The 22,155-nt window shown below is 52.5% G+C and overlaps 1 protein-coding gene across 4 annotated transcripts; it reads left to right on the top strand.

The window, feature by feature from the left end:
- The first annotated feature begins 5,997 nt into the window (after positions 1 to 5,997).
- On the top strand, positions 5,998 to 19,209 carry TCEA2 (transcription elongation factor A2). 4 transcript variants are annotated; one of them, XM_071759551.1, is made up of 12 exons: positions 5,998 to 6,216; positions 7,318 to 7,407; positions 7,497 to 7,658; positions 8,639 to 8,701; positions 9,306 to 9,411; positions 10,806 to 10,896; positions 13,989 to 14,122; positions 15,105 to 15,161; positions 15,850 to 16,004; positions 16,252 to 16,398; positions 18,177 to 18,248; positions 18,893 to 19,209. In XM_071759551.1, exons 4-12 carry the CDS (start codon positions 8,648 to 8,650, stop codon positions 18,899 to 18,901), a joined length of 825 nt encoding a protein of 274 aa, XP_071615652.1. In that variant the 5' UTR covers positions 5,998 to 6,216; positions 7,318 to 7,407; positions 7,497 to 7,658; positions 8,639 to 8,647; the 3' UTR covers positions 18,902 to 19,209. The 4 variants fall into 4 exon arrangements, with proteins under 4 accessions (XP_071615652.1, XP_071615651.1, XP_071615649.1 ...); XM_071759550.1 differs by lacking the exons at positions 7,318 to 7,407; positions 7,497 to 7,658 and having other exon boundaries at positions 6,022 to 6,216; XM_071759549.1 differs by lacking the exons at positions 5,998 to 6,216; positions 7,318 to 7,407 and having other exon boundaries at positions 7,502 to 7,695.
- The last annotated feature ends 2,946 nt before the right edge of the window (positions 19,210 to 22,155 follow it).

Raw genomic sequence — 22,155 nt, forward strand, 5'->3', positions numbered from 1 at the left:
CGATTCTGTGTGCCAAGGAGATGCCAAGGTCCCCTCTGGCAGACCGAGGAGCTCAGTGATGCTGTGAGATGCAGAAGAACCTCCCTAACTTGGGGTCTGGTGGGATGAGGGACAGCACGAGCCCCACTTCTGCCCTATAAAGTTTGTTTTGAAATCCTGAGCCCATGGGCAGCCCCCCCGTGGGCTTGAGGAGCAGGCAGGGTGAGAGCACCCAAGTGGGAGGCTGCAAAGAGGGCATCTGGGCTGGGGTGGTGAACACCCAGAGGGAGAGGGACTTCCTGAGCACAGCCAGCTAAAGGATGGCCTCAAGGACTCCGGCTCAGCCTCTCCCTCACCCCACCCAGCACACCCTTGTTTTTGCAGAGGTGCCTCCTGGCCGGGTTGGCAGGAGGCTGTGCTTGCCAGGGGCTGGCAGCCACCTCTGCTCTGGTGCCGACAGCCCGGCTGGCATGTTTCCCCCCAGGGAGGCTTTGGAGGGAGGCTGTACATTTCTGGGAATTGTGTGGAGCAGGGAAGGAGGTTATTGTTCCAGCTGCAAGTGTGCGGCGGGGCCGATGAGATCAGGGCTCGGCGCTGGGCTGCAGGCAGGGCTGCTCCTGGGGTGATAAGGGGGAGAAAACCCCTCTGGTCTGGGCTCCCAGTGCTGCAGGGAGAGCTTGGGGAAGCCCTGGTGGTCTGGGTGGTTCCAAAGGGGGTGATGGAGGCAGGGAGCAGGCTGCCTGCACCCTCCCTGCCAGAGCATCCGTGGCTCCAGCTATGGATGGAGGAGACCAAGCATCCAGTGCCTGAATTTCTGAATTTCAGCTCTGCTCTGCAGGTGGGAGGTGTGTGTCCATGCAGTCACTCTCCTTCTGTCCCCAGGGTGGTGGTGATGGAGGGACCAGCACGGGCTTCAGCCCATGGTTCGAACACTGAGGGCCTTGTGCCATGGCAGGGCCACTTGTGGGGGGATTTTAAAGGAAAAACCCTTCTGTGCTGTCCCAGCCCTCCTGACTGAGCATCTCCTTCCTCTCTGCCTGTTGATCCCTATCTCCAGCCCTCCTGAAGTCTCAGTGCCAGCTCTTTGGTAGGCAGGACACAGGTCCCATCCATCCCAAGCTCTGTGGGAGGCACTATCAGAGCTTTGCTTGCAAAGCCTCAGTGAGGAAGGGGCTCAAAGCCCTTTGCAATCCTTTGCTGTGGCTGAGAGGCCCATGAGAAGGAACCCACCCTCCTCCTCGGGAGGACACCTTCCTCCACGTGCCATGGCTTTTGACACAGACTCAGAAACAAGAGCCTGAGAAGGACAGACCTGCTGCCATCTAGAGAGCTTCCCCACGGCCCCGGTGAGCAGGGACAGCATAGGAAATGCTGGATGGGAAAGCCCTGTGTGAGAGCCCAGGAGCCCCTGCCTTCCCACAGCAGAGTTATCAAGGCACCAGTTCAGAGTGGTGCTTTCCACGGGCCAAAAGGGAAGTGCAGACACACCAGACTTCTCGGGGTCAAGGATGCTGGGCAAGCAATGAGCTGAGAGGCTGCAGGGGGCAAGGGAGGAGACCGGGGCATGGGGAGGGAGACACAAATAGCAAAATGAATGGCTTGGACTTCCTATGTTTTATGGAGATGAATAAAAGGAGACAGAGAGGGGGAGAAAAAGGAGAGCCGAGCGCTCTCACACACTCTCACGGGTCCAGAGCCCCTTGGTGGCCAACGTGGCCACTTCTTGGCTGGCAGAGCTCAGGGCCAGCTGCTTGTCTGGCCCAGTGCCCCCTGAGAACACCTCGAGAAGCACAAGAGGCTGCTGCTCAGCACTTATTCCTCCCACCTCTCATTATTCTCTTGAGCAGCAGTCAGTAGAGTTCAAGTCGCTCAAAGGAGGAGGTTTAGGGAACATCCAGAGAGTCTCAGAACAGCATCTGCAGAGCTGGAGGTCCAAACTCCACCCTCGTGCTTCCAACGAGCAGGGCCCAGGGGAACTGTTGTCTCCTCCTTCCATTTTGTCGGGTGGCAGATGCTGAGCTGCCACACAGGGTGGTCCTGGCCACGTTCCTCTCCACGTCTGCTGCCCGCCACAGCCACATTTTGCAGCTCTCCTTGGTGCAGGATTTGTCCCCAGAGGTCCAGATGGCAGTGTCCCCAGGCACGGGCTGATCCCCAGCAGCTCCAGGACAGATGCAGGGGGAGGTTGTGGGGAGAGGAGGGCACGGAGCCTCTGTGGGATGCTCTGCTGGGATGGAGCAGGGATGGGAGACTGAGACATCTGGGATGGTTCCTGTTGTGTTAGAGGGGTCTGTGCCACGAGGTGAGGGGTGGAGGGGTCCCTCAGGGGAGAGGAGAGGATGGTCTGCAAGACAAGTCCCCATTGCACCAAATTCTCCAGGTTTATTAAGTGTTTGGATGGAGGAATTATTTTGCCTCCTTTCTTAAATGACCCTGGTGCCAGGGTAGGGGATGAAGGTCAGCAAACAGCTGAAGCAAGGAGGGGGACAAAAGGCACATCCCTGCTGCCAGTCTGGGGCTGGCACAAGTGAAGGGACAGGGGGGCAGTGCCCAGCTCTCCCTCCTCCTCCTCCTCTCCCAGATCTGAGCAGAGAGAGGCAGCAGCACAACCATCCCCAGGGTGCTCAGAACCAGGAAAGGCTTCACCATCAGTGCAGGCAGGTGGCCAGCAATGTGCAGAAGCCCCACAGTGGCAGCTGCCATGCCAGGTGGAGATGGCCAAGAGCCAAAACTGAACCACCCTGCAGAGCCAGGAGCTTTTTGCTCCTGCCAGGACAGGCTCATGGGGGTGAAAAGGAGGGGAGATGCATCAAAACCCCTCCACAAGATCAGATGCTTTGGCCAAGCCTCTGGCAGCTGCTCCTCTCTCCTGGCTGGCATTTATGGTGCTGATGAGGGCTTGGGCTCTACCAGCTACTGACTGCCCACTCTTCCCTGGATGGGGTCCTTTGCTACCAGCCAGGAAGTGTGTCACCCACCAACAGCCACCCTGCCTGGCCCTACAAGCTGGGACCTTCAGGCTGAGATCCTTGGGACCTGGGCACACCTGAAGTTAGAGGGTGTCCCAGGACAGAGCTTCCCTGGAGGTCTCATGGTGGGCAAGGCTGGGCTCACCTTGTCTCTGCCTTCTCCAAAACTGGACCATCCCAAGCCTCCAGAGGTTGGGAGCAAGAGCAAGGGTTGATCTCTGTGTGAATGATGGTGACTTGGATCTGTTTGGGATGCTGGAAAGAAGGAAAGCTCCTCTGACCTGATCCACCCCATCCCTCAGGTCTGAATCAGCAGAGAGTCACTCGGGAAGCCCCGCGGGCCAGTGGGAAAGCCAGGTGAGGGTTTGTGGGGTTTTATTTTGCAGAAAACTCCTCTGTCTCCAGCAGGTCTGCCTGCCGAGGGGAGCTGCCAGCCAGGCACCATGCACAGAGATTTTCCTGGTGCCTCTGGATGTGCTGGGGTCAGCTAAAACCCTCTCCCAACCTCCCCATCCCCCCCCCAAGCCCACCCTCCAGCAGCAGCCTCTCCCCTGCTCCATTTTTAGCACCCGCGAAGTGGCTGCTCTCAAAAGAGGTAAAAGAAAGTTCACGGATCTGCTGACAGACGGGCCCAGGCGGGAATTTCTCTGGGAATTCCTGCAATAGCAGGTTGGCTCCCGCGGAGGTGGAGTTTCCTCTGGATCTACCTCCACCCAGGCTCGGGGAGCACTCGGGCTCCACGCTCGGGGGGGGTTGGGCTGAGCTGAGCGACTCCGCTTCCCAGCCAAGGTCATCCAGAAACCCTCCCTGCTCCACCAAAGCCTCTCCTGCCCTGTTAACCCTTGGGAAGAGCAGAGCCACAGGCCTGGGGGGAGTTAAGCTCCAGAGCTGGCATCCCGAGGGATGGGACATTGTCCTCTGCCACCCAGCAGGCAGCGGAGGGGGCTGGAGGCGTGAGGATTTCAGGCTGGGATTTTCCTCTGCTGGGTGCCAGGATGGATCTGCTGCCAAGCTGGCGGTGCTGGGGCTCGGGGGAGGGTGGGGGGGGGACAACGGGGGGCCCGGAGTTGGTGGGGTGAGGGGGATTCTGGCTGGGGGGCAGGGAGTGACGGGGGTGACGGCGCTCGGCGTGGGTTGAGTGTGAGCTCTGGAATCTGAGACACGTCCCCGGCCATACTTGTGGTCAGGAACCATCCTGGTGTTGCAGCGACACAAACCACATGCACGGTGGCAGCGGGGCTGCTCCAGGGAGCCTCTGACGCCAAGGACCGGCGTGACCCGACCCCACACACAGGACAGGCAGCTGCCCGCTTCCAAAAAGGATTTTCCTCTCAGAAGGGCCTTTTGTTGGGATTTCTTTCTTTCCCAGTCCCTCTCCAAAATGGCAACTCCCTCACTTCACAGCCAGAGCCTGCCCAGGGATGGAGGCTTCCCAAGATGCTGCAGGCAGTGGGGTGGAGGGAAGATGTGTTTGCAAACCAAGCCAAGAAGTGTCAAGGTAGCTCCAAGTGTCATGCCAAGGAGGAGAGAGACAGGTTTGGTCTGGGGACACCTCTGCTGGTTCAGGGGGTGAATCGAAACGTGTCTTGCACATCTGGAGACAAGTTTCTGTTGAGGGGATCCCAGATGCCTGCTCTGTGTGAGCTCTGTGCCATGGAGAAGAGTGAGCTGGCAGCACTGGGTGCTTAATGGAGAGTTTTGGGAGACAGCCACCCAGCAGAGGTTTAGCACCCACCTGTTCAGCTCTCTCAGCATGCTGGTAAAGCTAAAATCTCTGCCCTCAGACACTCAGCTGCCAGAGCAGGGTTGGTTGGAGCTGAGCCCAGAGAGCCCTGGTTCCCAACACCTCCTTCTGCAGCCCGAGGCCACTCATAGCACATCCCCACATCCCTCCATCCCTCCATCCCCACATCCCTCCATCCCCACATCCCTACATCCCCACATTCCCACATCCCCAGATCCCTCCATCCCCACATCCCTACATCCCCACATTCCCACATCCCCAGATCCCTCCATCCCCACATCCCCACATTCCCACATCTCCACTTTTTCTCTCCATCTTCAGCCCTGTCTCGCAGGACCCGGCCGCTCTTTACCAGCACGGGCAGGGCCCTCTCTGACAGATCCTGCAGAGCCGTCTGTGCCGGAGGAGGCAGCGAAGTTCTCCCCCTGCCAGGTCCCAGCTGGAGAGAACAAAACCCAGTTCTGCAGCCAGTCCCAGGAGCAGCTCCCGGGGGACGTCCCCGTCCTCGTACAGTGTACGAGTGCCATCTACAGGGGGGCTCCGCGCCCCGACACCCCAAAACCCACCCCAAAACCCACCCGTCCCCTCTGCACCCTTCTCCTCATCCCTGGGACCGCGCAGGGTTGGCTGCACGACCTCGGGGGGGGGGGGATGGCCAAATATTGGGGTAACGCCGGTGCTTGAGGGTGACCCTCTGTGGGACTGCAGCCGTAGGTGACATTCTTTTGGTCCTCTGTCGCTGCTGGAGCCCCTTCCCTGACCCCGATCCCCCCGGGCTGGTGACACTCATCCCGGGGCTCCATCACCATCAGCGCACCTGGAGGGGGTGATGCGGGGCTCACCTGTGGCAGGGGCCAGGCAGGTTATAAAGGGCAGGAACTCCACCCACCTACCCTGTGTGAGCTGTGGGGGGGTTGCAGCGGTGCTCAGCTCTCCCCAGTGCGGAACCACGCGGGGCTGAGTCCTCGGGGGGGCTCCTGAGAGAAGGGGGGGCTGCGGGTGATGCTGTGCCGGGTGGAGGGGGCCTGGCTGAGCCGCCACTGCCCCGTGACAACAGAGTGGGACACGCGTGTGCTCTTTACTGGCTCGGGAAGACCCCGAATCGGCCCCGCGGGGGAGCGAACGACCACGGGGGAGGCTCCCACGCCGCGCTCCGTTCCGGGGCTCTGAGGGCGGCGGCCCTGAGTGAGCGGACTACAACTCCCACAGTGCCCCGCGGCGGGGCAGGGCCGGCGTGCGCGGGGCATGCCGGGAGTTGTAGTCCCGCCGCTCGGCTGCGCAGCGAGAAGAGGCGGGAGGGCGCCCGCAGGACTACAACTCCCACAGTGCCCCGCGCGCCGCCCGCCCGGACTGCGGTACCGGGGGCTGTGGTGGGCACCGGCAGCAACCGCCGAACCCCCCCCCCCCCCCCCATCCCCGTAGCCCCCGCCCGGGCTCCCGGGAGCGGCCGTCGCCATGGGCGGGGAGGAGGAGATCGTGCGCATCGCCAGGCGGCTGGACAAGATGGTGGCCAAGAAGAGCGCGGTGAGTGGCGGCGGCCCGGTTCGGTTCCCCGCAGCCCGGTTGGGGTGAAGCGGCCTCCCCCGTGCCCGGTTTCTTCTGTAAGGAACCGGAGCTCCCTTCCCGCGGCTTCTCGGCCGTGCTGTAGGAGCCCCCCCCGCGTCCCCCTTTCCCCAGCCCCCATTTTGGGGCAGCAACCAGTCCTTTCGGGACTCTCTCCGTAAATATTCGGTACCGGGGCCGTGCAGCCCTTGTCCCCCCCATCTCCTCCCGTTGGGAAGGAGCAGTTTCCCCCCATCCCCAGGTCTGGGTGCAGCGGGTGCTCTCCCTCACCCTTCCCCATTTGTTTCGGTGCTGTGGGATCTGGGCTCTTCCATCCCACTGCCTGGAATTATTTTTTTTTGGGGGGGGGGGATGCTCCATGTTCCCCCTCTGCTGCGGGGGGATCCCCCCCTTTTTCCCCACACCCTTGTCCCCCATCTTAGCACCCTGGGGCTCACCCTCTGCTGCCTGCTGGGCTGGTCCATGGGGGTTATCCTTAACCCTCATCCCTTTCCTTGGGAAAAGGAATTCTGGTGCAATCTTCCCCCTTTCCCACCAGCACTGCCCTGGGGCTCTGCTTTGCCCTCAGAGAAAACCCACAATACTTCTCTCTTTACTTCCTGCATCCCCATCCCATGCCAAACACCACTTGTCCCTCTTGCTGGGTATGGGAAGGGCTGCCCAGGCTATGGATTGCACCCCGGGGGTCTCAGGGGGGGATTGGTTATAAATGGGGGGGTCAGGAGCAAGTGGGGACCTGATGGGGACCCATCAGCTGGTGTTTGGCTGAGGACAGATGACAGCACCCAAGGCAGCAAGCTGGGTGACAAGGGCTTGTGATGGAGGTTTGGGGTGAGGGTTTTTTTTTTTTTTTGGGGGTGGGGGCGTGTGTGGGAGGTGATGGGTGAGGAGGGGAAGGGGTTAGGGGCACACGGTGTGTGGGTGCTGGGGTGCTGGCCCCGCTCTGGCAGCCGTGGATGGAGTGAGGGGTGAGTGGTGGCACTTGGAGCTGTTGTGGCATCCCGGGGCTGTGTGCTTGGGTTCAACCAGAGCCTGTGTGCTGTCTCTTCCCCTCGGTGCCAGGTGTGCAACGCCACTCTTGAAATAGGAAAAGGAGCAACTTGGCAGGATTTGCTTCCCAGCCCCATTGAGAAAGAGCTCCTGAGCCCGGCGGTACGACACCTTTCCTCTGGGGTGGCATTTGGGGTGGGACTGCACCCCAGCAGCTCGAGCTGTGGCTAATTTGTCACCTCTTCCTGCAGGATGGTTGCCTGGAGCACCTGTTTATATTTCTAGTTTTTGTCTGGATCCTCCCTCCCCCTTTTTGTCCCCCAGTGGCTCTGATAACAGAGGCAGGAGCCACCCCGCTGGGTTTGGATGTGCAGGGCTGGATTTGATGGAGCTCCTTTGGAGGAACAGGAAAGGTGGGAAACTGCCCGAGTGGGATGGCCCTCCTTCTGGGTATGGTAATGTGTGGTTTCCACTGGTGTGAGCTGCTTTGGTTTGGCTCTGCTTTGGTTTGGCTTTTTCAGCTGGATCCGAGGGCAGGGTCGGGACAGGGCAGGCTGCTCTGCTTCCCTGGGATCTGTAGGGTTTGGTGCTTGGAGTGGTTTGGTGTTTGAAAAGAGCTGCTTGATGTGTGACCACCAGGAGGTTTGGTAGCAGGGGGATGGGAGGAAAGAGCCCCCTGAATGGAGATGGGCACAACCCAGGCTGGGGGCTGCTGGAGGGAGATTTGGCCAGTGCTCCTCTGCCTGCCATTTCTCTTGAGTCTCTGCCAATTTTAGGTATCTACAGATTGCCTAGGCAGAATTTTGGTTTTTCTGGGTCCTGGGATGCATAGCTGATGCAAGGAGACTTCATGTGATGAGTTTCAAGTGACCAACCCTTCAGCTTCACTGACTGATGGCTTTGCTCCTGCTCTCAGCTCTTGTCCTGAGCAGAGGGAGGTACCAAGATAAAAACCAGGGAACAACCACCTGAAGTTTCAGGCTGTAGAAAGAGGATACTTTTAGCTTTGGCAATGATTGATAAGAGTTTGATAAGTGCTCCTGGTGTGCTGGGGAAACAGTTGTGATTCAGAGTGCATTTTCCAGGGGTTAAAAATGTTAACCTGGCCAGGTAAGGATAATGAGCTAATGCTGCAGTTGAACAACACACTGGCAAAGATCTGTAGCCTCCCAGTGCTCTTCTGGTTTGCCCATTCCAACATCTTGGGTGCCTCCAGACAGTAGGATCTACTTTCTGTCTGGAACAGCAGTCCCAGCAATAATCTTACTCATGTGTTGAGGGAGGTTTGTTGGTGTTTTCCCCTTTGAAATCAACTTTCTGAATTTATTCCTAAGCTGTTTGAATTTCTTTACTAAAAGCTGGGACACTCATTCTCTCTTTTTTTCCTTCCCAGGATGGTGCAATGGATTTACTGAAAGAACTGAAAACTATGCCTATGACTTTGGACTTACTGCAGGTAAGTTGCAGAGTTAGGGGAAAAAGCTGCAGTCTGCATCTGCATGAGTCTAAAATGTTGTTGTCTCAGTTGATTTCCTTTCACTTCTTGCCTCAAATTATTAAAATACTAGATAATAAAAAAATACTACTGAACTTCAGTTTTGAACTGGCAATTGAACAGCTCTGGGCCACCATTTAGTGCCTGAAACTGATCAGGCAAATGTGGGTAACTGCTCCAATCCTTTCAAAGAGAAGGGAGAGAAGATTTAAAGTAGCAAAAGAAAAGAAGGGGGCATTGGTGGGAGAAGTTTGTTAAAGTCTTTGTAATGGTGATATTCAGGACATTGGGAAGGTGTGAAGAGAATTACAATTCAGATGGGTGTCTGGAATCTTTCACCCTCAGCTTGAATGTCACTGAGAGGTATTGGGAGGGGGTGGGACGTCTTCTGGGAGGCTTCAGGAATTTGCAGAGTGTCATCTCACCCATCCAGAGCTGTAAGGAGATAATCATTCTGCAAATCCTTGGGCACCGATGACTTTGTCATGCTGATTTTTGGTTGTTTCAGTCAGTAACAGCTCGTGGCTCTGTTCTGGAATGATTGATCTGAATGCTCACTTTGCAGTCCACCCGCATTGGGATGTCAGTAAATGCACTGAGGAAGCAGAGCACAGATGAAGAAGTGATATCACTTGCCAAATCCCTCATCAAATCTTGGAAAAAACTTCTAGGTAAGGAAATCAGCACGGTTCCTGTCAGATTCAACTTGTGAAGGAGCTGGCTGGGTCTCTCAGGAGAGTTTCTCTATTGCCCTACATGGAATATTCCAGCAAATCAGCCTTTCCAAGCCTCTGTCTTTCAGCTTTTGTCTCTGAGCATGCATTCAGCTGCATTTAGCTCCTGCTGTCAACCCACCAGCTGGCTCTGCCTTGGAAGTGAACTGAAAGCTTCAGAACTATTTTTAACATGTACCTGTCCACATAATAATTAGCAGCATTATTTGTAGAAGCAATATCTGGCCCCTCCAGCCCCCCTTGTGCTGTGTGGCATTAATACAGCATCTGCAGCAGCTTGGAAAGGGAAAGTTGGAATGATTTTGGGTGACAAGGTGGAGAAGGACCTTAGTTTAGCACCTTGTGGACAAATCCTGGTGGAGGGGCTTTCAGAGTGATGGATGTAGATAAGCAGAAGGCTGTGATTCTCTCTGAGAAATCTTAACACTGCTATAGCACCAATAAATGTCAGAATTACAGATGGAGGGATTACAAATATGGGCTTCATGGTTCCCTTTGTGATAAAAGAATGGATAAAAGAACCAGAGATAGCTGTTCCTGCCAGCAAACCTGTGTTTTCCTCTGTGTACCCCAATGTGAAATCCAAACTCCTTATTTTTCAGATCTTTTGGGCAGCTGTGTGTAAAAAAAAAAAAAAAAAAAAAAAAAAAAAAAAAAAGCCAAGAGGGACATGGTCTGTGAGGGGCAGTGAAATGTGCAGCTGGTTTTATTCTGCACCCCAGGCCTCTCCCAAGTCCTAACAGAGTACAGGGGTGTTTGGAGCTCTGTGTTCCTGTCCTGATGGTCACCTCAGGCCTGATGTGTGTTGGGCAGGCTGAGACAGTTTCCCTCTGGGTCAGCCTTGTTAAATGCCAGTCCTCTCCAGGGCTGTGCTCTTGGCTTTCAGCAGCACATGAGAAACAGAGAGGCTGAATTCCCTGAAGGACTGAATTCCCTGAAGGATGATCCAGTGCTGGCCCTTGAGGTGGTGTTGGCTGGAAATGCTGCTTTTAATGGTGCTTTAGAGAACTTTGATCTAATCTGGCCTCAGCAGGCAGGGTGTCTCTGAAAGGAACTTGTGATGGGGCTTGTCTTGTGAGGAGGCTGATCTAGGCAGGGAAGGGATTGCTCTTTAGGTTGGTGAGGGAAGCTTTTGTTTGAATTAGTCTCTACTTAGGGGAGAGCAAAAGGTCTTGGAGGATCATAAAGGTGGTGTTCTGCTTCTTTTTGGAGAATAGGAACTTTCCTTAGGCCAGCACTGTGCAGAGAAGACATTGATTAGTCTCTGCAGGGTGGTAGCATCAGAACCTTTCTGAGCCCTTCAGTCTTCCCTTCTCTTCTTTTGAACACAGATGCTTCTGAGGAGAAGAGTGAGGAGAAGAAGAAAAGCCTGTCCTTGCCAACATCTTCCTCAAAGGAGACTGGTAACTCCAGAGACCAAAGGTAATGCTTCCCTGTAGCCAAAGATGATGCTGAATTTGAATTTTCTTAAGGCACCTCACATCAATTTTTGTTTCTTAGTGTTTTGAGCTGTGAATTAGGCATGATCAAATTCCTGGTCACAAACAAGGGAAGTGTAGACTTCTTCAGAGATGATCTGTGTGGTGGTGTTAGCAAACTGTAATGCAGAAAAATACCTCTCCAAAATACACTGAGGTTAATGAGGTTTCTGATTTTCTTTAATCTTATTTCCTGGTTTTCTACTCTTAGGTGTCGATTTTTCTATTTGTAAAACATTCTTTTTTTGTGTCTTGCATTTTTATGTATCTTTGCTTATTTCTAACTTCGAGCTCCTTAGAATGAAGATTATTTTTGGCCTTTGCAATCCCAGGTGATGGATGAGATTGATTCCTACATCACTGGAGTAAAACTTCCATTTCTTTGTCCTTGACAAGTCCCAGCACAGGTCCCTTGCTCACTCTGGACTGATGTCCACCCATCAGAACCTCTGCTGCACTCTTGCTTCTTGCCACCCCTTGAACTTTTCATCCTGTTTCCAGGATCTGTGACTGCACTTGCCAAGGTTTTGAGTCAGGGATCAAAGGGGAGGGGGCAAATGTGATTTAAAGCTTTGTCCCAGGGGCTGCAGACTCCTCTCAGCATCAGATCCCAGCTCTTCCTGATGGGAAAAGGGGAAGGCAGGGCTTACCCCCTTGGCTGGGACTGCTCAAGCCAGGAAGCAGTATTCCAGTTCAAAGAGAAGGGGAAATTCTGATTTAATGTGTGTTAATTCTGATTTATGTGTATTAATTCAGGAATTATGTATTAATTGTGATTTAATCTTCGGAAAATTGCCCCTAGGGAAGACAGAGCCTGGAGGGAACAAGTGTCAGACATTCTCTGAGCACAGGGGCATTTTCTCCATGAGCAAAATGATCTGGGCCTGCTGGGATGTCTGGTGTGGAGGCTGAACCTGGTGATAATTCCACTCAGAACAAGATCCTGGCTGTAGGTGGAGAGGCAAACCCCAGGCTCCTTGCTTTGTCAGACAGCAGGGGGTGTGTGGAGTGGAGCTTTCTGCTTGTGCTCCCCTGGGCTTTGAGGAGTTGCTGCAGCTCCTGCAGGGCCTTTTTCTCCTTCTTGATGCTCTTTGCACATATTCAGCCTCCATTTTCTGGATGGCAAAGCATCCCTTTGGTGCAGGGTGAACAGAAGCAAAGGGATCAGAGTAGCATGGACCAGCAGGAGTTTGTTGAGCCAGGCTCTCTTGCTTGAGACAGGAGTGTTTATTTTCCAGTGCTGCAGAATAAACTACTTAATCTGCCTTGAAAAGAAGTAATTTGCTAGCAGTGGAGAGTCTTGGAAGCCAAGACTGCTGCAGGGAGGCTGAGGGTGTGCTAGCTGGTTCAGAGCAGGACACCAGAGGTCATCTTGTATCCAGCTATTTCAGCCACTTAGCCTGATAGATTTTGGCTAGGCTTTCCTCTGCTCTCAGGGAGAAATACTTGAATAGCTCTTGGCCTGAAACTTGCCTTGCTCTCTGGAGCACAGATGTAGAAATCCCTCTGTAGGGAGTGGGGAGCTGTGAGACCTGAGGGCTCTGAGCCAGCCAGCATGGAGCTGGCACCTGGGAAGTTCTGTGCTGCATTACTCTGATCCAAAGCATATTCTGCTATTCTGTGTGGTGGTGTTAGCAAACTGTAATGCAGAAAAATACCTCTCCAAAATACACTGGGGTTAATGAGGTTTCTGATTTTCTTTAATCTTATTTCCTGGTTTTCTACTCTTAGGTGTCGATTTTTCTCTTTGTAAAACATTCTTTTTTTGTGTCTTGCATTTTTATGTATTTTTGCTTATTTCTAACTTTGAGCTCCTTAGAATGAAGATTATTTTAGACTCTTAGTGTAGCACCTTTTAATGGGCTCTGCCTAATAGTTCTCTGTTTTTGGCAACAGGAGCCTTTTCTTTTCCAGGAGTCTCTAAATTGCTTTTATCAGGAGGTTTGGGATTTGGCTCTTCCGTGGGATTTTCTTCCCATTCTGCTTGCAGTCCCTGGCTGTTGCTTTGCCACCATTTTGTTCCAGCATAGCTTTTTTTTTTATGTACAAACTTTTGTTGCCTGGATAGACTTACAAGCTCTTTCTCCTGTTCAACAGGAACAGTGTGAACCACAAGGATTTCCTGAAATAAGTCTTCTAGGTGTGTTTGAGGTCTTATTTCCCAACTATTCTAATTATAAACTAACTTCTAAAGCCCAGCAACTTTCTGTGCAGTCTTTGGAATGGCTGAGAAGTCTGTTTGATGTGATCAGTGGGTGAGCAGTTGTCATCTCTGGGCATGCCTGACATCTCTGTGTATGTAGGCAAACAATTCTTATCAGAAGTAAGAAAACCATGTATCTTCTTTAGCTTTTTTCCACCTCCAGGGAATAAACACCTAAATGCTTAAGTCAATAGCATTTCCAGATAGAACCTTTCTGAAAATCAAGGGTTTCATGTGAAAATACCAGTTTGAAGACCTGACACTAAGTATGGGATGTGGTAAAGCTGAGTGTTGAGTTCACTTGAAGTGTTTTGCTCTGGGAGACCTTAATGTCACCTTGCTTCCAAAACGAGACAGAAGTTAAAGCTGGAAGAGCTCTCAGGGAAGCTTTTCCTCTTCCCCAGGACAGCACAACCTCTGCCCAAGCTGTCCTCAACAGACCTTTCTCTAGGATCTTCTATGGCCACCTTTAAAAAACCTCAGGGTAAAACATTCCCAGAGTTTCTAATTCATAATTCACTTTTACAGTTTGAAACTTACTCTCAACCAAAGAGTAAGAGTTGCTTTTGGCCCTAGCAAGTATGGAGGATTTTTTTTTTTTTTTTTTTACTGTTTGTTTTGTAACAATTTTTGGGTATTTCAGGTCTTGTCTCCTCTCAGTCTTCCTGCACTTCCTTCAGTCTTGCCTTTTGTAGGTTTGTTTTCTAGGTCCCTGCCTTTTGTCCTTTGGGAAGTCTCGTTTTTCCAAACTGCCCTGTGCAACACGATCAGCTGAGCCTTTCTCTCAGTGACCTCAACTGGAGCCATTCTGACCTCTGAAGTTTCTCTTTTAGCTCCAACAAAAGGCAGGAGCCTCCAAAGACTCCGACCACCCCCAAGATCACCACGTTCCCCCCAGCACCCATCACCTGTGATGCTGTCCGCAACAAATGCAGAGAAATGCTGACAACAGCTCTGCAGGCTGATGGTGAGTGCTGAGGTTAACCCTGGCCTCCCTGAAGTCCTCCCCAGCTCCTCCTGTGTTCTGAGAGACCTCTGCCTGGAGCTCAGCACCTTTGTTCAAAGGATTATTGCCATCCAACTGCTCTTAGCCTCCTCTGCCCATGCACTGTGGTCCTCTGGCCCTGGGGTGAAACAGGGCTCTCGTGTGCTCAGGCTGTGCCATCTCAAATGAGGCACCTGCAGCCAGATTTTAAACCCCTCAAGCTGAACATGTGCTTGTGTCCAACCCTCTGGAAAACTGGGGTTTAAGAGCTACAGAGTTTTATTAATTTAGAGCCAAGGAATGGAGGTGACAGATGGAGAAGTTCACAAAGTCTTTATTGCTTGCCTTCCTGGGCGTGCATGGAGGCTGCATTTAAATGCTTTATTTAACTCTTAGAAAAAGAAACTTTCCATCTGAAGCCTGGGAAATGGTCCCCTCCAGTCTTTCTCTGAGCTCAGCCCTGCTCTGTGGCCTTGGTTGCCATACCCAGTTACTGCACTCTATGTGGTGCTGATGGATTGGGGTCTGAAAGAAGAGGGGAGGAGCAGAGTCCTGAGCTGAGAAGAGCAAGGAAGGCTCAATTTTAGCCCCAAATGCTTTTGGGCCTTGCCAGATGCTTGGTTTGGGGACAGCTACTTCCCACAGCCCCCAGGATCTGATGGGAATTCCTGCTGATCCATGTTTGATTCCAACTCTGCCAAGAAGGCAATGGGAAAACTCTTCTGGGGACCAGGTTCTTGTTGGCTTTGTCTGGTTCAGTCCATCTCCTAGAGAGAAAGGGCCAAGGCAGGCTGGATTGATCCATTTGCATCCCTGCCCTTTTCTAAAGGTTGAAGGGCTGCTATTTGATGGTGTCAAAGCATCAGAACAGCAAACTATCTAGATTTCTGTCTCAGAAATACTGAGCTTGGGGACCCCTTGCCTGGTTGGAAGGCACTGACCTTGTGTTTCTCTTGTCTTACAGATGACTATATTGCCATTGGTGCTGACTGTGAGCACATAGCAGCCCAGATTGAAGAATATATCCTTACTGCACAGGCCCTGCCTGCCTCCAGGCCATGAAATTAATGTCTTGGCATCAGTGTTCTGCTCTAGCTCTGCTTGCCAGGGTTCTGGCTCTGGTTCCAGCTCTGCTTGGATGAGTTCTGGGTCACTATGGAGCCACCAGTGCAGAGTTGGGAGCTCAGGGCAGACCCCTTGCTGGTGTGATGGACATGGTTATTGCACCATAATGGACCATAATCCCCAGTTTGTCCTTCCCATAAGGAGATTTTCCTGCCCTTATCTCTGCTTCCAAGTGCATGTAGCTTCCCTTTGCCTCCCTGTTGAGGAGGATGTGCTGATGGAGGCAAAACCCAATGGGAATGGTGGAGAAACAAGGAGGAAATTGCATGTGGACTTGAGATCAGCCAGGAGTTTGCTTGGTGTGGGGGTTGTGGGGCAGGAGGATTTCTTAGAGGAGAGTTTTGTGGCTGCTTTGCTGAGAAGAAGAGGAGGATGAAGAACCAGAGCATAGCTGAAAAAAGCCAGAACTTAAATCCCCTTCGCTCTGGGGTCGGCACCAACCTCTCGGAGCAGGCGCTGCTCTTGGGTCCCTGCACCCTCAGATGTGTCCTGGCATCAGGGAGCATTCCCTGCTCTTCCTGAGCAGTGCAGAAAGTGCTTGGGGGCCTCTGGGCTGATTTTCAGACTCCTTGACTGCCACGCACGCATATACCAGGACGTGAAGAACACTGACATGAAATACAAAAACCGAGTGAGGAGCCGCATCTCCAACCTGAAGGACTCCAAAAATCCTGAGCTGAAGAAGAATGTGCTGTGTGGGGCCATCACTCCTGAGCAGATTGCAGTGATGACCTCAGAGGTGAGGAAGCTTTTTCCAGTGTCCTGTGGTTTAGCCTGAAGCCAGGGGCTGATCTGCCAGGGTTGCAAATGTCTCAGCAGAGTGTGTGGAGAAGGAGGTAGGGCCGGGGTTTGCAGTGTGGAGAGGAATCTGTTGGTATTCCAGAAACCAGGAATGAAAGGCTTTCTGTGGTAATACCCATCTGCCCTGTTGAGTTTCCACTGTGGTGGGACAGATGTCATTTTATTGCTTTTTGCTTTTTTGAAAGGAAATGGCCAGTAATGAGCTGAAGGAGATCAGGAAAGCCATGACGAAAGAAGCAATCCGGGAGCACCAGATGGCCAAGACAGGAGGGACACAGACTGATCTCTTCACCTGTGGGAAATGCAAGAAGAAGAACTGTACCTACACCCAGGTTAGTTTTCCAGCTCCTGCAGCCTCTGCCTTGTTAATCCTTGCACAGGACTGTCAGGAGCTCTTACTGCTTTTTGTCCACTTGTGGCTCTCTAAAACGTTCACAGTGATTTTACACACATCTTCCCTGGGAGCTTGTGTAACTTGGCTCATTTGTACAAGAGAAGGGTTGTGCAGAGCAAGGAAGTTTCCTTGTTTGCTGCACAGCAAGCATGTTCAACCTGCATGCTGAAAGCAGGTGCTGGGAATGTGGGGATCCAGACAAGAAAGGAGGTGGGTGGTGCAGAGGAGAGAGGCTGCAGAAACTGAGGCAGGCACATTGGTGGTATTAAAAGTGCAAATGAAGAATGTAGGTAAGCTGCAGCTGGCCAAATCCCAGCTTACCTAAAATCAAACCAAGTGAAAAAGGTGAAACCTGAGGAATAAGCAGAGCAGTGTGATGGGAGCAGGCAGAGGGGATTTTTCTCCTCAGTGGACAGCTGCTGGCAGCCTCGTGCATTACCAGTGCCTTTCAGCTCCTGTGTTTGGGGCAGAGCATCTGGAGATAAATGTGCCTTAGCTGTGAGTCAGTGGATTAGAATGCACAGATACCCAAAAATGCACCAAGCAACCAGGCAGTTGCTGCTGGGTGGGTGCACACAAACTGGATGTGCAGACACAGAGGAGTGAAACTCTTTTGTACTCCTGGACGTGACGTACAAAGGCAGCTGAGAGCCAGGCAGCTGGGCTGGGATTTTCCTTTGGCTCAGCAGCAGCCTCACATCCCACAGGCTGGACTGGGCCAGAGGCATCCCAGGAAGGCAGCTGGAAGCACTGCCTGGGCTCTTGTTCTTCTCTGCAGCGTGTGGGACTTTGGTCTCCACCTGCAGCAGAGTGGAGGCCAACTGCCTGGAATCAGGGTAGGTGATGACAGTGAATGGAAATCTCAGGAGGTTTTCTGGTTTTTATTATTAGTTTTCCAGTGAAATCACTGTTTGGTGACTGAGGTGTTGTGAGTTCCAAGCAGATGAACTGATGTTTGTGGAAGCATAGGAAGCTGGGCAGTAACACTGGGTGAGAATTACAGAATTCAGCCACCTGCTTGCAAAACATGCTTCATTTGCATCTTGCAAATGCTGTGACTCTTGCATATTGGGTAATTACACATGTAGATCACCATAATTACCCCTTGACACAGTTCTGTTGTCTGGCTTGCACAGGGGGCACCAGTATTTTCAGTGTGGATCTGCCTTGTGGTGTTCAAATGCTGTGAAACTGTTTCTGGCAAGAACCAGTCAGAGGCAGCAGTCACATCTGGGTTAAATACCAGAGTTCCTTAATGGCTCAAATATAAACCAGACTGGAAATGTGCAGAACCTGATAACTCCTGGGGGGCCAGGACATAGGACTGCTCTTGAGTGCTTTTTTTTTTTTTTAATGGTGCTGCAGGTGCTTGGTGTGCTGAGGGTTTTGTCATCATCTCACTGCAGGCTCTGTCCCTTCCTGGGGACACTGTGGGCAAGGAGATGCTCCAAACCACCTCCCTCTGATATCCTCAGACTGCAGTGAGGTGCTGAGATGTGTGCAGGAAACCTCAGCACGTGGAACAACCACCAAACTCCTCTCCCAGGGAAGCTCCTCTTGCCCTCCCACGTCTCTCCCTGATTTTTTTTTTTTTTTTCTGAACGGCGGCACCCCAGTGCCAATCCCCGGTGGCCAAGAGGCAGAAGGAGCTCCCTGTAACCCTTTTCCTGGGGCCATGGAGGATTCTGAGCTCTCCTTTCCCTCCTGTCCCCCCAGGTGCAGACCCGCAGCTCGGATGAGCCCATGACCACCTTCGTCGTGTGCAACGAGTGTGGGAATCGCTGGAAGGTAGCACACCAAGGATATTACTGGCACTGAGGGGTGTTAGGGTGGCTGCACCCAGGCCCTTAGAGCTGCTGCCCTCACGGGGTGCTTGCCAAAAGCTCTAACAAGTCACCTTTCCTCCCAGCACAGAGGAGAGAGAGCTCCTGGGTTCATCCCATCTCTGCATCTTGGGGTCGAGGCTCGCTTTTGCATTCCCTGGCTTCTTCCTCACATCCCCTCTTCTGCCATGACCAACTGCACAGTGCTTTCCATCCTCCCTCTGTCCCCCCTCTCTCCTGAAGAGGTGGTGGTGGTGGTGGTTACATCAGTCAGGATTTTAAACCAGCTGTTTTCACACTGCACACAGAGCTCGGGGTGAGCAGAGATCTCTGGTCCATGGTGAGCAGAAGTGGCAGAGCTCCCAAGTGCCAAAGAGCCACAGTTGAGAGATTCAGAGAGGAGCTGAGCTTGGCCCCTGCCCCAAGGGGCTGAGCCTTGTCTCTGCAGGGTCCCCAAGCCCTTGCCAACTGCAGAAACAACACCATCACCTGGATCCCACTCTTCTTCTAGGCCAGCACGTGCATGACCCGCAAACTCCCTTTGGCAGCCAGTTAATTCTTATTTTTTTTTTTTTTTCTAATTGGGGTTTAAACTCCCTTCTCTTGCAGTTCTGCTGATATGTGCCATGGCCTGAGAGCAGCAGCCAAACACAGCTCAGAGTGCACCTCCCTCCAGCAGCTCCCACGGCATTTGTCTTAACTGTGTCCCAGTGAGTTTGCATTGTCACCAGCTGAGAGAGCAGTCCCTGCCTGGGCCCCACAGGAGAGCCCCAGCTGAGGGCTGACAGGTTGGCAGGAGGGCTCACTAAACACATTTTTAGTCATTATTTTTCTCATCTAAGCAAGTACGGTCACTTTTTTTATTTTATTTTTTTTTTCCTTCTAAACTAATTAAATGTTTTTGTCAGTTTCTGACTTTTATTTGAGCTGTGCGTGGGCAGCACTTTGTATTTATTATTTTTTTTTTTTATTTTTTTTGTGGTGTGGATCTGGATGGGAGCTTGATGGATGGTTAGTGTCCAGGTGGATGAGGACTGAGCAGTGCCTGGAGCACCAGAAAGAGAGAAACCATTTGTAGGTCCTGGGATGCTGGTTCCTGGGCAGCTCTCAAACCCTGGGCCAAGTCCTGGGGTGGGCAGTGCTGGTTTTCCCCCCCTGGCTGTGGGGTCCTGATGATGGAACACAGGTTTTGGGGCACAGAGCAGATGCTTGGCAGTGTTCATTTGGTTTTGCAGTGATGCCTCATGTTGTCACCAGCATGAGCTGTGCAGGGACAGGGTGACACCAGCCACAAAAAAACCCCCAAAAAACCTAAACTGTTGATCTGGGGGAGTAGGGAGCTTCTCCAATACAGGGAGAGGAGGAGGAGGGATTCCTCTGGCTGGTGGGAGTGTTAAAAGGGAATCTCAGGCACTTTTCTGCTTGTCTATGCTCTGCTCTTAGCTTGACAGCTGAAAGGCAGCCTGAATTTTCTGGAGAAACTCAGGAGGAGGTGAAATGCTGGAAGTACAAGGAATTTTTCAGAGGTTTGCACCTGGAGGAGACAGGTAGGGATTTGCAGGTATTGGTGGGAGGTTGAACTTGAGTTTGACCAAGAGCAAGGCAAGATTTGGGGTCCCAGAGCTGCAAACTTGAGTGGGTCCTGCAGGGTCAGGCTCTTGCTGGGAGGTAACTGCAATTTAATGGGAAAATCCTGCCTGTCCTCACAACAGCTTTCAGCCTAAAACTTAAAACCCTCCTCCTCTCCTTTTCCTGGCCTTAAACTGGGGTGAAGCAGCATCTGGGGGACAGTGCTGTGCACTGCAGCTCTTGTGCTGGGGCACTGGCAGTCCCCTCTCCCATGGCATCATTCCCCACTTCCTGAGCAAAAATCCAAGTATTTCCAGTGGCTTTTCAGCATGCCAGAGAGCAGGCATTCAGCAGAGACCTTGGAGGGGAGGAAGCAGCCACATGAAAGCAGCAGGAAACGTGCTCCCAGCCCCTTTGAGGGCTGAGCTCCTCCAGAGGCAGAGATCCCAACAGGATCCTTTGCTTGGGGCTTGCACTTTATGGGGTGCAGCCAAATCTCCCAAGAAGGAAAAGACTCAAAGATGCTGACAAGTTGTTTAAGCCTCACGAGTCTTGTGGCAAATAGGATTATTCAAACCAGGCTGAGGAGGGAACAGTGTCCCAATGCTTAAAAAAAGCTTCAGGATCTGAAACCAGAGTTGGCCAAGGCCCTCTGGCTTGTGTGCTGGGAGCAGGAGCCAGCTCATTACCAGTTGCTGTTGCCTTTCTTCTCTTGGGTTCCTCTAAGGAGGGGAGTGGGGTTTGGGTGCAGTTTGCTGAGAATCCTAAGTTGGGGATGGAGGGTTCCAAGCAGCAGGAGCCCCCTGGAAGAGAGGGAAAAATGACTCAGGGCACCTTCCTGTGCTCTTTGCTAGGATAACAGCAAGCAGAGTTAGTGAGGGGGAAGGCACTGGGGAACAGTGTGGCTCAGAGGTTAAAATTCACTTGTAAGGTGTTGAAAGGTGATAGGAGTAGAGCAAGAGAGTGAATTAACTGGTGAGAGTGGGGTCTTCACTGGGCAGAGACCTCCATGGTGTGCAGAGAGGCTTGGACCTGCTTGCTGGGGTCTTGAACAGCTTCAGGGATGCTCAACCTCCAAGGCCATGGGAGAGACCCCCAGAGCAAACCCCTCATCCAGAACTGAAACCTCCCCAGAGCAGGTTTGGCACTTGTGGTGGGAAAACCTGCCAGTAACAACCAAATAATAACAATACCAACATTCCTGAGCAAAGGAACTATCTCTGGTCTCTCTCAAACATACGTTTTCTTGAGCTGCATTTCCAGCTTGACAAACAAAACTGGATTTACTGACAGGAATTTCCACCCAGTTGTGCCATGGGGAAGGAAGGAAACAAATATAAAAAAGCTGAGAATTTTTTTTTTGTTTGTTTGTTTTAAAAAAATATCTGGAATAAAAAGAATCAGTGCTACTCTCCTCTTTGAAAGGGATAAAGAGAGAAGGAGGAATAGGAAACCAGGGACTGCTCTGGGACAGGAAAAGCCAAGACTTCAGTTGTTTTTCTGCTGGGTGGCAGGACCCTGGTGTTGGTTTTGTTTAAAGGCAGGGGCTGTAAGCAGAAATGTTTTAATTCTGGGTGCTGGGGCTCCAGTAAACCATTCCTCAAGCCATACATAAGAGATAAAATAACTTCCCTGTGATGTTCCCCATCCTCCATGGGGCCCTGCTTGGTGCCAAGCTGCCCCTCAGGGACCAGGGCAAACCCCTGGGCTTCTCCTCACTGGTGGGAGAGCAGTGGAGAGGTTTTGCTTCCAGGGCTCCTGGTGCCTGTGAGGTTCTGTAGAGGAGTTTTCTCCTTCCCTGAGGTCCAGGAGCTGAGGATGCTCTGGGGTTGGGGTGACAAGTATGCAATGGGGATGGGTTGAGGGGGCAGCTGGAGGGTACCCCCTGCCCACCCTCCCAGGACATCCTCATGGTCCCTTCTGGCCCCTCCAGAGCTCCCTCAGGCAGCTTTGGAGAGGAGGGAGCTGAGGTCTCAGGGAAGCTGCTGCCCACCCTGGATCCACTGGGAATGCAAAGAGGCAGCAGCAGCATTGCCCCCCCTCCCCCTGCCCCTTGGGCTGCTTCAACCAGACAGACCAATGTAAACCTGATGAGTTTTTTATATGTACAGAGACACTTGTCAATGCCCCCCCTCCCACCCCTCCAGTAAAAGCCAACGACAACAAAAAAAAAAAGCATTTAAAATAAGTAAAAAAAAAACCAAAACAAAACGAAAAAACCCAAACAAAACAAACTAAATTACTATCAACCTCCCCAACCCCAAACCAGTCCCCAACTGGGTCTCTGGTGGGACAGGGGGATG

This window comes from Heliangelus exortis, chromosome 16 (assembly GCF_036169615.1).
Source record: "Heliangelus exortis chromosome 16, bHelExo1.hap1, whole genome shotgun sequence".
Taxonomy (NCBI): Eukaryota; Metazoa; Chordata; class Aves; order Apodiformes; family Trochilidae; genus Heliangelus; species Heliangelus exortis.

Coding starts and splice junctions, on each gene's coding strand:
- TCEA2 (XM_071759548.1), top strand. CDS start 6,148: ATGGGCGGGGAGGAGGAGATCGTGCGCATCGCCAGGCGGCTGGACAAG. Junction 9,412..10,805: donor ATCTTGGAAAAAACTTCTAG/GTAAGGAAATCA, acceptor TTTTGAACACAG/ATGCTTCTGAGGAGAAGAGT. Junction 15,162..15,849: donor AGCAGCCCAGATTGAAGAAT/ATATCCTTACTG, acceptor ACTGCCACGCAC/GCATATACCAGGACGTGAAG.